Raw genomic sequence first — 14,069 nt, 5'->3', positions numbered from 1 at the left:
TCGGCCGACATTGATGTGCATCCCTTCTGATAATAACCTAAACATGATTTTAATACTTACATATGCATATGGGGATGTTTGCTGACCACTGATTGTTGTCTTGGCAGGAGATAGTTTTCTCTCCAATCAGCTCAAATCCAAACTGGCACTCAAACCTCAGGATTCCTCCATTTAAGAAGCTGTCCCCTTCTCTTATTCCATAGAGAGGAGTTCCAGGGTCGCCACAACTCTCTTTGTCTATTTCTGTAGACAAAAATAGACAAGAAGGAGACATTAACATCTGAGTGTCATTCCTCTGTGCCATAGACCTCCATTGTTGTCCAAAAACCATAAAAAAATGCACCAATAAACCTGATGGTCGGACTGGGTGACATGTTTGTTCATGAACATGAGCACTATTTATTTGGAGCCAGTCCCACAATTATAATGTCCTGCTGTAAATGCTCTCAAGAGCACCAAATCTGTATTAATCTGCAGCAGAAAGTAGTACCTGACTAATGTACTTTTTACTCGTTTTGAGTACTGTTATACTGTATATCTAATAAACTACAATGCCCAGCTGTTTTAAGATTGTTTTTTAATCTTTTAAAACATAAAATATATATTTAGGACCCACTCATAAAGCTCTACATTTTCAGTAGGAACCAATGGACTAGGGGCAGAGAGTCGTGACTGGCTGGGGAAGTCAGAAAGTATTGAGAGGACTAAACAAATGGCTGGTTTGGCCTTATCCTGTAACATGGAATGTATGTACGTGGATTTCACAGAATACAAACAATTAAGCAGCTTAATTATAACTGAAAACATTAGCATCAAGGTGGATTATATCGTGACAAGATAAAAAATGCTAGTTTATTCGACGTCTGGAGTCTGGCTTTAACAATATTTTTGGTCACCATGCAGTATTATACGCCTCAAATACCCAATGGCCATCTTTCCCTGCTGTGAAACACCATGTCATGCTGCACAAGCTCATCATCCATTTTGAACAGAAATATACTGCCAACCAAATAGAGACTTGCTTGAAGATGATTGGCTCTTGGTTTGCTGCGTCAGGAGAATTTCATGAATGCTTTTTACTTCTTTGCTCACGTAGCCTGGAGCAAGTTTGCATCCATCTCTTTCTGCGTGCCTCCTTCCCCTGAGTTTGCATTCAGTCTGACCATTAGGTCACACAGATCCTTCTCTGATTCTATATACAGGTGCCACTGTGTCACCATAATTCTTCTTACAATTTTGTGTATGGTATTTCAGGAAATATACCCTCTATTTCCCAGCCTTCCTCCTCTTTATTCCCCGCTCCCCTCTCCTAATTTCGGTACTATTTACAGGAGTGGCCCATGACAGGAAGCCAAGGGGTGTGCTTTGTTCTGCGTGTTTCCCTGTTTGTATCTATGTGTGTGTGCGTGTCTGAGTGCGTGTTTGAGATGTATTGCATTAATTTCCTTCATGACATTGTCTTTATGAGACCCACAGACGCAACCAATCACAACATGCCTAACACACGTGCTGTGCGTGAACACACATGCACATATACCTTGCAGAAGAATAAAAAACAAATTGCTTTGGAGAGAAATAAGGAATACTGTCGTTGTATTCCTATACTACTACTCTTTTTCTCTCTCTCTCTCTCTATCTCTCTCACAAACACACACACACGCACGCACGCACACACACCCACACAAATAATCCTATTGTGTTTGCGACAACAAGGCTGACGGATTCACAAAGGGGATTAGGCTCCTTCAAGTGTATGTGTGTGTGTGTGTGTGTGTGAGTGAATGAATGTGTATGTGTGTACAACTTCAATATTATGTTTGTGATTGCACATTGAGCCCCATTCCATTCTGTTCTATAAGATTCCATCATGCTCACACCATATTGTCCATGGGAATACATATATACACACACACACTCACACATCCACACACCCACACACCCACACAAAGAAGGGTAAATACCTGTAAAGATCTGAGAGAGTAAGGTAATAGATTATAGTGGTTATAATGAGACTGGGAGAATTAAAAGCTTATTTGCTGTTTCTCTTTTGTGACCATTGTGAAATTGATTTTACTGCTAGGTTGCAAATAGTAATCGAATGCAAAGTCTAGTTTGTTACATGCTATAAACTGTCTCCTGCAAGTTTTGGCTGTTGCTGTGCTTTATATTCAATATGTGTATCCCTTTCCAATGTCTCCAAAACAAAAAGCAAGATGCATAAAAAAAATTAAACCATGTAAAATAATAATGTAGTAGCTATAATAGCCGCAGAGAAGAGGAATTGAGTGGAAAGTTAAGCAGATTTGCAGTGTGAGGAAGGAATGAGAAATTCAGCCTGTCTAATTAGCTTGTGGTTTTCTGAATATGTGACCTAAAGGGAGTGGCTCAAATTGACTTGTTCCCAATGTAGACATCAGTGAAGACGGTCTGTTGAATGAAAATGATCTAACTTATTACACTCACAATAATGAAATTTTTTTCTGCCTCTATCAGGTTCCAAACCAGGCCACTGAGGAGCTTTTGAGAAATGATTTGAGAGGAGATGTGTATAAGAAAGACAGCAATTTTCGGTCTCATTGCACGATTCAGAAAATGTCACAATATCAATTTTTAGGCTCACGATTAGATTCAAAAACAATTCTCGATTCAAAAAAACAATTCACAGTATGTAAATGTAGTTACTTTTCCCGTATGTGTGTGTGTGTGTGTGTGTGTGTGTGTATATGTATGTATGTGTATATATATATATATATATATATATATATATATATATATATATATATATATCTCTTATACATCCCTTAATACATTCAGGTGGATTTGTTTGTTATTTGTTATTTTAATATCCTGTTATGATGTATGTGTATGTTGTGTGTGATGTCTGTAAGCTACTGGGACCATGAATTTCCCCTTGGGGATCAATAAAGTATCTATCTATCTATGATATGATTGCAGTAGACATACATTTTGTTTTTGTTTTTTTAATTAAAAAAAACAAAAAAAAAACGAATAGATTTTTGGAATTCTATGAATTGATTTTGAATCGGTAGAGCTTGAATCGTGATTTGAATACGAATCGATTTTTTTGCACACCCCTAGTACACACTATTTTTTATACTCAATCGTGTAACTCCCAAACACCTCTAACTCTCTGAAAATTGGATCACAGATAATAATTGGACAGTTTTCTTTGATCTGGACGCATCATTGGGCACAAATACATTACTGAAGTTTGCTGCAAAAACTTCTCAACTACACACCCAGACTCTGTCTCATGACCCTGAAAAAGGCTTGTGCTTCCAGCATCATCAGTGGATTTCAGGATGTGCCTGTCCTCACAAAGAGTTCTGCAATCTATGTACAACAATTACAGGACAGGACACCCACATCTCAAAGACATTTTTGTGCCACTAAGATGTTACTGTCACTCCCTCTCCCCATCTGAGAACAATATGTTAGAAAATCTGAATAAATAACTAAATAAATGTTACATCAGTGAACATACCATTGCCTGAGTACACGTTGTTACATCAAAACAAGGAAGTAAAACCTATACAAGCCTGCCAAGGGTATACTTAAGAAAGGTTAACGCAGCATTTAAAAAACAACTCTTCTGCTTATTTTAAAACCAAAGAGTCTAATGAGCTCAGAACCATCTGGAGCTGCTTCTTGATGAGCCTTTCAAATGACTTCCTGACCAATGAAGGCCAAAACGGCTGTATTTCACACAGCTCGGTTATCCAGTGCCGTACATTATTTAAAATGTATGGAATATTTCATGAAGTCCTAATGAGAGATAGAATCATTTTTTTATAATGAATTTTGACCCAATGAACTACATATATAGTATTTCAGCATCTGTAACAGTGGTGGCTACAAGAGGATTGAACATTATACGAGTCAATAATTCATGACTAGAAAATGAAATGCTGTTTACAGTTCTGTGATTAAGTAAGCCCTGCCCTTCACAGGTACCTCTGAAGCACACGTGCATGTATATATGTGCGCACGCACACACACGCACACGCACACACACACACACACACACACACACACACACACACACACACACACACACACACACGTCCGGCTTTGGCTCAGTACCCCAATACTAAGGTTATTGACTGTAAAATTGAACCACATTTCTGGTTATGTTGTGAATGAATATTTCATGAATTCATATTTCATGGTGTTTCAGCCGCTCTGAATGAAATGCTGTTTAGCGCTGTGTGATGAAGAGGGTCCCGCTCCGTACCTGGACTACAGTGCTGCAACAGGATTAGGATCCTGTGGGACCCAACACAAATCACACGCGTACAGGAAATATTTACTGGTTGGAGCAGGCGGTCAGCATCATTATCGCAGGATGACATTTCATATATGAAAATATGAGAGGCTGTTGTTATTGAGCTTGTCTATGCTTCTAAATGCTTTTTCCTTCATGATGTGTATCCAAAGAAGATACCACATAAAGTTCAGTTGCAGTTCCATTTTTTGCTCTTGTGGCCTCCTTTGCTAAATTGCTTTCTCTCTTAATCTCTCCATTTAGATCAGTTATGTAGTCTGCTTTAGAAGTTTTGTTAAATGTCAATAACGTGAGACAACCGTAATACACAGTTATATCCAAAAGCAGACACACAATCACTCACAGAAACATATTGGTGCACAGTTGCAGGAAGACATGACACATAACACACATACACTACAGATCCATCCAACCAGAGGTCAACTGTGCTGTAAAAATCCACCTTCACATCTTTTCCTCCAATAAAATACATCACATATTAAAAACTATAAAAAGCTGATGAAAAATCTAAAATAAAATCTCAAAAGTAAGAGCTGACATTATGACTCGATGGGATCCTGCTTAAAAAAAGAGAAAATAGCAGCCCGAGCGATGATATAGTAAAATTCAAATTTAGGGATGGGATTTTTATTTTTACTTCTCCCTGACAGAGGCTGCGGTATCATGTTTTGACGCATGAGCCTTAGCTGCAGAGCAATTGCAGTTAAGTTAGTATCATTATATGAGATAAACTCAGCAACATCTAGCATGAGGAGCAAACTAGACACTTCTGTAATGAGATTGACACGTGTACCATCTAGTCCTCTTTAACAACTGGCTGCGAGGCAGGTACTTGCCATTTTGCTGTGAGAGGTGAGGCAAATATTTGCACTTATTGTTCTATGTTTTGAATCATTTAAGGCCACCATATTGGAAAAAAAATATTAAAATCTAAGTCATTTTACATGCAGACATATGTCCTGCAGGCAGATTTAAATACTGTATTAATATGTACACTATAAATTATATTGGTAATGTTGTATAATTTACTGAGCACTTAAAATATATAATATAGGAATATTATTACTTATCTAGTTCAGATGTCCCTTATGCCTTGTTGTTAAAAGTTCATATCTGGTATCAGGAAAGACACACCATCCACCTGACAGCTCAATCAATCTGATGTGCTGACAGGTGCCTTTACTTGCCACGTCCATGGTCACAATGTGGCTTTAGTAGCTGCAGGTGAGTGAGGTCAAATGAGCACCTGTGCCTGTTTTAATTGGCAGGAATCAGCTGCTACTGCTGGAACATAAGGTTCACTTTGTGAAGCAGCAGCTGCTGCATTTAAATTATAGAAAGCAATGGTGGTGCACTAAAATTCAACTCTGTGGCGGCCCCTAAAACGTCAAAAGTAAGGTGATGAAATACTGCTGAAGACCCTCATGGATTTTATAAATTCTTCTTTTGGCAAAAAAACACTGATAGAAAAATAGGAGAAGAGGAATTGAATTAGGTGCATTTTGAATATCACTGCCATAATGCCCGTGCAAGCCACACACCAAACCTCCTTTCTGACTGAGAATGTGAGTGGGAAAGTTAATAATGCATTACTTTATGAGATGGCTTTATCTGATATCTACCCATTCCAAAAAGAATATTCAGCACATTTATTCTGCCTGCTCTGTGTTTTATGAAGTTGGCCATTCAGTTTGAATGATATATAGACATATTGAATATGCATTATTTATTCAAGAGAAGAATTACAACACTATCTAAATATCAGTGTGCTGTGTTTCACACTGTCATTCTTACCACCCCAAAAAGGACACAAATAACGTTTAAAACTATATTAAGTCAATTAGAATGCATACATGAATAATTGACTGGAAATGACCTGAGATTGTAATCTTATTGAGTGACATGTTGTAAACTTACTGTGGGGATTTCTATTTTCAAACCAGACAAAAAAATTGTAAGTTAGATATGGTGCTATAAATATAATCAGTGAAACATGCATCCCTGCAGTAACACACTCAATATCAAAAATAAAATAAATCACTAAACATGTGCTTTTACTGTTGTTGAACTTACACGATAAAGCAAATTTAAGGCAAATATTATGCTTTGAAAGTGCTTGTACTTATACCACGTATATATACACACACACACAGATATATTATGCCCTAAAACCTCAATAACACCTCTTTATGGACTGTGCAGACAGATATGTACGCGTATGATCAATGTATTTATTCACAGAGTAGACAAAAACACACTGAAACTTGAATGTAAATGATGTCAATAATGTTGCTGTGCTCCCCTAAATCTATAGCAATGACATGCCATGATTCCGGGGAGACAGAAAGGTTGCTGTACAGGCAGTCTGGACTGCTATGAGTGCGTATGAGTGTGTGTGCGTGTATGTGTGTGTGTGTGTGTGTGTGTGTGTGTGTGTGTGTGTGTGTGTGTGTGATTTGTATGCCTTGCAATGGGGGAGTGTAGTCAAAGTGTTGCAAGGTTGGTGACCTTGGCTTTAATAATAGATGAATGGTGACAAGAAAGAGAGAGGGACAGAGAGAGGTAGAGAGAATGATGAGACAGAGAGAAGCAGAAACAGAGGAGTGAACGAGACAGAGGCAGGACTGGTCAGCTGAAAGACAACACACGAGAAGAGAGGTGTCTGAGAGAAAAGGGAGAAGCGGAGAAAACAAACTACAGTGCATTAGAGAGCAACTGACTGAGAAAATGTTGTGATTTTAGAAAGAAGGGAAAGAGAGAATGGCGATAGAGATATGGCTAATGAGGAAAAATGACACCGGCAGAGAGACAGACAGAGAGAGAAGGGAAGGGAGAGAGGGAGAATGTGAGGAGTGAAAGAGGTGAGTGACTTGTTGGTAGAGCTTCGTTGGCTCACTGACGGAGGACATGTCTGACACACACACACACACACACACACACACACACACACACACACACACACACACACACCGTGTAGTGCATGGGTGAATTTGCAGCAAGGCTAGAGTTACTGATAATGTTTATATTTCATAACCAAGGTCTACACACACACACACACACACACACACACACACACACACACACACACACACACATATCATCATGTCTCTCGCTATATACCTTTTTCTTGCTCAAAAACATGCAAAACACTTCACACAGCAACCCAGTACCACAGGCGCCCACCTTTATAGTAAATCTTGTGGGTGATGGAGCCAGCACTCATAGAAAAACACATTTATCTTGCACTCAGTATAGATAGACACTTCTGTAATGAGATTGACACGTGTACCATCTAGTCCTCTTTAACAACTGGCTGCGAGGCAGGTACTTGCCATTTTGCTGTGAGAGGTGAGGCAAATATTTGCACTTATTGTTCTATGTTTTGAATCATTTAAGGCCACCATATTGGAAAAAAAATAAGCAGATAAACTGTAATAAAATCAAGCTTTTTCAACTAAGGTTCTTATCTAAGGTCAAGCCTTTTTTTATCTTTTAGTGATGTTGAAAGGGTTATACATGCTTTTATCTTGACCCGACTTGACTACTGTAATGCCCTTCATGTTGGTGTAAACCAGGCCTCCATCTCACGCTTGCATTTCCCCCGTACTGGCCTCCATTCACTGGCTCCCTGCACATTTTAAAATTGATTTTAAGATGTTATTGTTTACCTACAAATCACTAAATGAGCTTGCTCCAACCAATCTCTCTGACCTTTTACAACCATACGGCCCCCCAAAGTCACTCATGTTAACTGACCAGTTGCTTCTTGTGGTCCTAAGATCAAGGCTAGAGCACAGAGAGCACACGCCTTTACAGTTATAGCCCCAACATTATTATTCTCTGGCTTTAAACACACCAGAATAGTTGCCTTTCTATATTATTGTCATTCTGTCTTTAAACTGATCTTTGTGTATTTACTGTGTTATTTCTATGTTTTAGTATATTTGGTTGTACAGCACTTTGGTCAACTGTTTTTTTGGTCATTTTTTAAATGTGCTTTATAAATAAATTTGGATTGGACTGGATATCTTCTGCATTTCTGTACTGCAGTTTCTTGTTACTTATTACTCAATATATCGCGACTAATGTTTAATGTAAAAAAATAACGTCAGGCCAATCCAGTGAACAACTACACTCAATTGTCTGGCATTTGATTATGATTGTAAAAACAATATACAGTATAAATGTATTCGCCATTGTTAAAAGTATAAAGAATATACATACTGTAAAGAATATGAACAGCTTAATCCCTGCAAATATAAAGAATGTCAGGCCATAATGCTCGTACAATGGAGTATCCTCATAAGCATGAATGCGTTTAAATGGTGATTCTCTCCATTCATTTTTCTATTGATCTCTATGGGGAACTTATTCAGGAGAAATGAACGAGTTACGTGCAGCTACTGTGGAGCCCCTTAGCAGATGCCAATTATCATTTCAAGTTGGTTTGACACCCCGGATATCTTTAAAGATGGACTTGTGGTACTTCATTATTTTTATTTGAAAAGCTGTGTAGACATTTTTAATTTAAGTGTACATACAATTCTGCAGATTTTTTTAAATGCACTGCAAAACAATAGTTAAACAGCTTTTATTCATTTGGACTGTCTATTCTTTTAATCACCATTTAGTCACTCTATTATTCGAACTTCACAATGAAACTCAAGGAGAATAAAGGGCAAAGATACATCAAAACATGTCTGCGTTCACTCACTGCATACTGTACCAGACTTAGCACTGTGACCTCATTATGGCAATAAATCCAAAGATAATGAGGAACACAAAGTTAATTTCTGCAGCAAAGCTCACCTCTCTGTGTTTCATGGACTGTAATCAAATTCACACTACATCTACAAATAGAGAACTTTGGAAAGGTTAATATTTTTAGGAAGGCAGGAGCTGGATCAACAGAACAGATTAAAACTATTTTGAATTGATGGTAAGATAAAGGTCAGGTTTTGCTAGACAAACGGTCTACAGACACACCGTTTTTAAAAGTTAACTAAAAAGCTTCTGCACAAATCTTTTCTCATCTCCCTAACACAATTAGAATTCATTTAACTTTTTCATCTCTCTTTTTATCTCTCAAACACACAAACATGCTCATTTCTTACCCTTATAGTTGATCTTGAATCCTATAGATCCGACACTCTCATCTGACTGTAGGTGAAGCCACATCTGGTGGGTCATACTGACTATCAGGTCAGGAACAAAGCTACCTGATAGGCTGGAGCACAAAATATATATTAAATCATTGTCATCATAATCCCATTATAAAAAGTATAATTTGCCTCACTGCAATCATAGCCATAATCAAATTCTCATGTGCTGCTCTGAGTGTGCACACATTTCTGAAGCATCCTGCGCTGGAGATGAATGTTTTGATTTGGTTTGCTTTGGTTCTGCAGAATGCTGCCTCAAGAAAGCAAATTGCTCAGAGTACATTCATACTATCCAGCGTTTTGTCAGGCTGCCAACACCTTTTTAGGCATGAAAGTTAACAGTGACTGACTCAAAGTGAATTGAAATCATCCACTTTGTAAAGGCTCCGCATCTGTTATCCTTTCGGGCACTGCAGAACATATTCAAAATTCAGGAACAGTCCATCTTTTTAAGTGGAGCACACATAATGCAGACTGCTGTTTTATGATCTGACTAATTGCGACAAAGAAGATGGAGGATTCCAGCCTAGCTGGCAGCTGATGGTATAACATCAAGAACCAGAATGAAAATGGACAAAGTAGAAAAAGGAAATTTGGTAAAAGTCTTTACTCTGATCATTTAAACTTTATGTGAAACATGTTAACTGTGTTGTAAAGCATTTGATAGACCGACAATAGTGCTGCTGTTTATGACGGCACCTGGTCATTATGGAAACACATTGTGTGTTGCACAATCTGTTTTATAAGATCACTAAAAGAAAGTGCAGTTCAGGCAGCACATTTCCTGAAAGTTATATAATTCATCTTTAAGCAGTTTATCTCATGACATTACTTTGGTGAAGCTGTTTTGTAGCCATAATCTGCCTGGTACAACAACAGACCTTGCTCTGTATGTATCTAATCAGTATACTGAACTTAATAAGCATGACTTTCAAGCAGGGTAGAAGTTCTGAGTGTGTTTTTCATTAATTACTGCTTTTAATTTAAAGGGCATTGGTATTTTCTTTAATAAAGTAAAACAATCTATGAATTAGAATCTGTGATCCTTGCCTCTGAAAACTTACCATGTGTGTTTTTTACCAGCAGCTACTACGCTATTCATGTTGGCATTGTTAAAGATATTGTACCGTGTGGCATTTCCCACCTCTGATTCAGAAAGGAATAATGTAGCAAAGTTTCTATATTTCTAAAGTCTTTCTGTGTCTACCTTTGACACAAATTATCCTAAGATGCTTGATTTGGATTTAAAAAAAAAAAAACTCAAAATAAATGAGAGTATGTAAAAGGATAGTGTAATACTTACACCTGCAGTATAGCTGTAGGATCTCCCACCTCTCCTCCATCTCCTATGGTCAGAGTATCATAGGCTATCTCCAGGTCAAACTCTTCAAAGTTGATCTGGATTACCTAAAGTTCACACACAAAAACACAGACACATACATGTCAGTCTCAACCCAGTCAAAATCCATCTGGGACTGATATTTTAATTTAGGCAAGTCAGGGATATTAAATCAATAGCCACAAGAAGAAGAAGCAGATCCTGAAAACAGACAATCATTGGACACCTTAGAATCCGACAGCATATGGAAATGTTTATTGAACCCAGTGTAAGAACTAGGGGTGACCCAGAATAGTCGCATATTCAATGTTTCAATCGAAGGAGCCTGATCCGACTGCCAATCTCACAGTCGAATCTACGCAAAGGCGTTGGGGATGAAATGAGGATCATGCCATTTTGGCTATATGGGGGTGCTCAATGTCTGATTTTACATTGAACTACCCGTTTTCCCCCAATAAGTTAATTATTATGATATAAATATCAAATTACAATCTTCCAAATAAAAATGTGAAAAGAAAGAAGCTTTTAATAAATCTTTGTAAAGTGCGTGAATAAATCCAACCGCTCCATGACAGATTTAACTTTTACTTTCCATGATCTTTGAGCGATGGAGGAGCATCTTGGCGGCAGGGATTTAAACCTTTAACTGAAAATGTCTGGGAGAAGAACAGCTTAAGTGTGGGTGCACTTTGGAATAGTAAAAGATGATGAGAAGTAAGGTGCAAGTTGTGTGCCACCGCCCGATACAGGAGCACAGCCGTGGTCCAGTGCGCAGCCCACAGCATGATCCATCCGCCCCAATGATCATCAAATCCTGCACACTAGACCCAGCAAGCCGCGGCGTTATATGCCGGGTGAAGCCGAGACAACGGTTGCGTTTGTGGCAGAAAAACATTATGACAAGAGGATTGTAAAAGAAGTAGCGTGCGCAGCAGGACAGCAGACTTTTGCTCCGTGTGCTCTGCTTCTCGTCACCGGGGGCGCGTGCCAGCTGCTGACTCCTCAGTGGAACGCGAGCGCGTGCTCCAAACCTCTTTCAATTAATCTTCTCTACTGCTGCACCACTAATGCAATAAGAAGCTACTCTTTTTATGTCTGTGTCCTAATAGGTTGCATCTTTTCATACAAAAGGAGCTTTACAAACAACCTTATCACAGCTGAATATTTCATCACTGTAGTCTGCCCCCCCACATGAGACACTTGTTTAAACTCACTTTTGTCTCATGTTTGTAACTTTGGGTTTTAAGTCTTTATTTTTTATTTTATTTCTTTCTTTTTGCTTGCTTATTTTCTGTTTGGATCCAACTGTATTTAAACAAATGTTTATCATGTGAAGGACTTTGACACTTTGTCTGTAAAAGGTGCTATATCAAATAAACATATTATTATATTCTGATTAGACGATCAGTCGACGATAGGCAAGACTTGACGATTCTGATTCGACTATGTAAATTCTTACTCGGGGACACCCCTAGTAAGAACGTTTAAAGGATGTAGAACTGTGACATGATATCTACAGTTTTAGGGCCACTGTTAGGAAAACACACTAACTTTTTCTTGTAAAATTCAGAATTTATCTGATACTGTAATCTGACATAAACCACTGTATTATTCTCATAATATTACAACATGTGCCTTTGTCTCAACTTTATCGCTGAAACATTTCAACCTTGCCTTGGAATATTGTGACTTTTTAGTGAAATTACAACTTAATTCTGTTTTAACCTAACATTGTTTTCCTCGTAATATTTTGACTTTAGCTGAGGTGAATGCACAATGACACCATGAAGTAGAATTACATAAATACTGACTATGAAAATGAACTAAAACGAGAAAAAAGAAACAAAAAAATGCTGATTAACAATGGAAGGCATGGTAAAAAAAAAAGTATTATAAATCACATGAATGTCTGAGATATTTCTTTAAAATGATATTGTCTTCCACTGACGCCCATCACAACCAGCATACGCTTTTTCTCATATGCTTTTTCTATTTAAACTGTCAACTATGACCATATCAGAGACGGATTTCCCCTTTCATCGAATTATACTTTGACAAAAATGGATCATTGGAATTCATTAATGCATCACACAATGTGGTGGGAGTGTTACAAGAAGAACTAGGAAGAGACGAGAAACACTTCCTGCGCTGCACTTGAAGCTGGGAGAATCAGCACACAGCCCAAAACTCTGATCGAGAATTATTAAACCAACACTTTCCGTTTCATCTAAGACCAGAGAGAAACACATTTGGCAGAGGAGAAGAGAGAAAAGGAGAGAGGGGACGGAAGAAGAGACAGGAAGAAAGGATGACATGGACAGGAGGAGGAGAGGATGTAGAGAGAAGGAAGAAGATGGAGACAGATGGGAGAAGGCAGGAGAGAGGAGGAGGCAACAAATAGGAATGGGGGGGGTAATAATGAGCACATCTTTGATGCTAGCAATGTGCAGTCAGTTTTAGAATATTTCAAAATAGAATTCTGACTTGACCCTCAGGGGGAGACTGAAACCTCACTCAGCCCATCCTTCCTCCTCTTCCTCTTTCCTTGTGAGGAATTTACAGAATTCCAGATTCAATATTCTGCTGGAGGACTTCAAAAACATCATACAGGTCTAAGTCTCCTCTGAGCTGGCGTGTTAACAGTGAGCATATTTATGTGCATATCAGTATCTTCTTATTTCTGAGCAGCTGTTTGTGTAGTCTGTATTCAAACATTCTGTTTGAGTCAGGCACCATAAATATAGTTATTTTTTTCCCCCCTGCAACCTGGACTCCTGGGGACATGAAGTATAAACAGCTTATCCTCACTATGACCGTTTAATCTATGAAGAAATAAGGAACAGATGAAAAACGGAACACACAAAAACAGTGGCCATGCCTTTCCACTCACCTGCTGTTTAACTGCTTATCTGTTGGCATTGTCACCTGTTTTGCTTGTGTTCATGGGGTTAATTTTTAATTCTGTCACACCAAAAACTCCAGTTAATTTTTGTTAACTGATGCCTTGCCAAAATAAAATCACCACCATCACCTGATGGGACCAGAGAGGAGTTAAATGAGAGGGCGGAGGTATAGAAAAATGAAGCTGTGATCTGCCCATTGCTCACAATGCTGACTCAGTCGTATCGGCATGTAAGGCATATTGGATTAAAGCACCACCTACAAACCTGCTAAACTTTCTCTGGCAAGTACACACACACACACACACACACACACACACACACACACACACACACACACACACAGACAGACAAGCGGCACT

General features: G+C 38.4%; 1 protein-coding gene across 1 annotated transcript in view; it reads right to left on the bottom strand.

Annotated features, from left to right (window-relative positions):
- The window catches only part of csmd3b (CUB and Sushi multiple domains 3b), a 397,291-nt gene that overhangs the window by 98,472 nt on the left and 284,750 nt on the right, over positions 1–14,069 (bottom strand). The window contains exons 11-13 of the mRNA XM_078268303.1: positions 10,772–10,875; positions 9,421–9,533; positions 61–243 (exon numbers count right to left, since the gene is read on the bottom strand). Of these exons, the coding sequence (XP_078124429.1) occupies positions 61–243; positions 9,421–9,533; positions 10,772–10,875 (400 nt within the window). The remainder of the gene's footprint in view (positions 1–60; positions 244–9,420; positions 9,534–10,771; positions 10,876–14,069) is intronic.

The sequence above is a fragment of the Sander vitreus genome, chromosome 14 (genome assembly GCF_031162955.1).
Source record: "Sander vitreus isolate 19-12246 chromosome 14, sanVit1, whole genome shotgun sequence".
Classification (NCBI taxonomy): Eukaryota; Metazoa; Chordata; class Actinopteri; order Perciformes; family Percidae; genus Sander; species Sander vitreus.
This window is presented reverse-complemented; position numbering and strand designations above follow the sequence as displayed.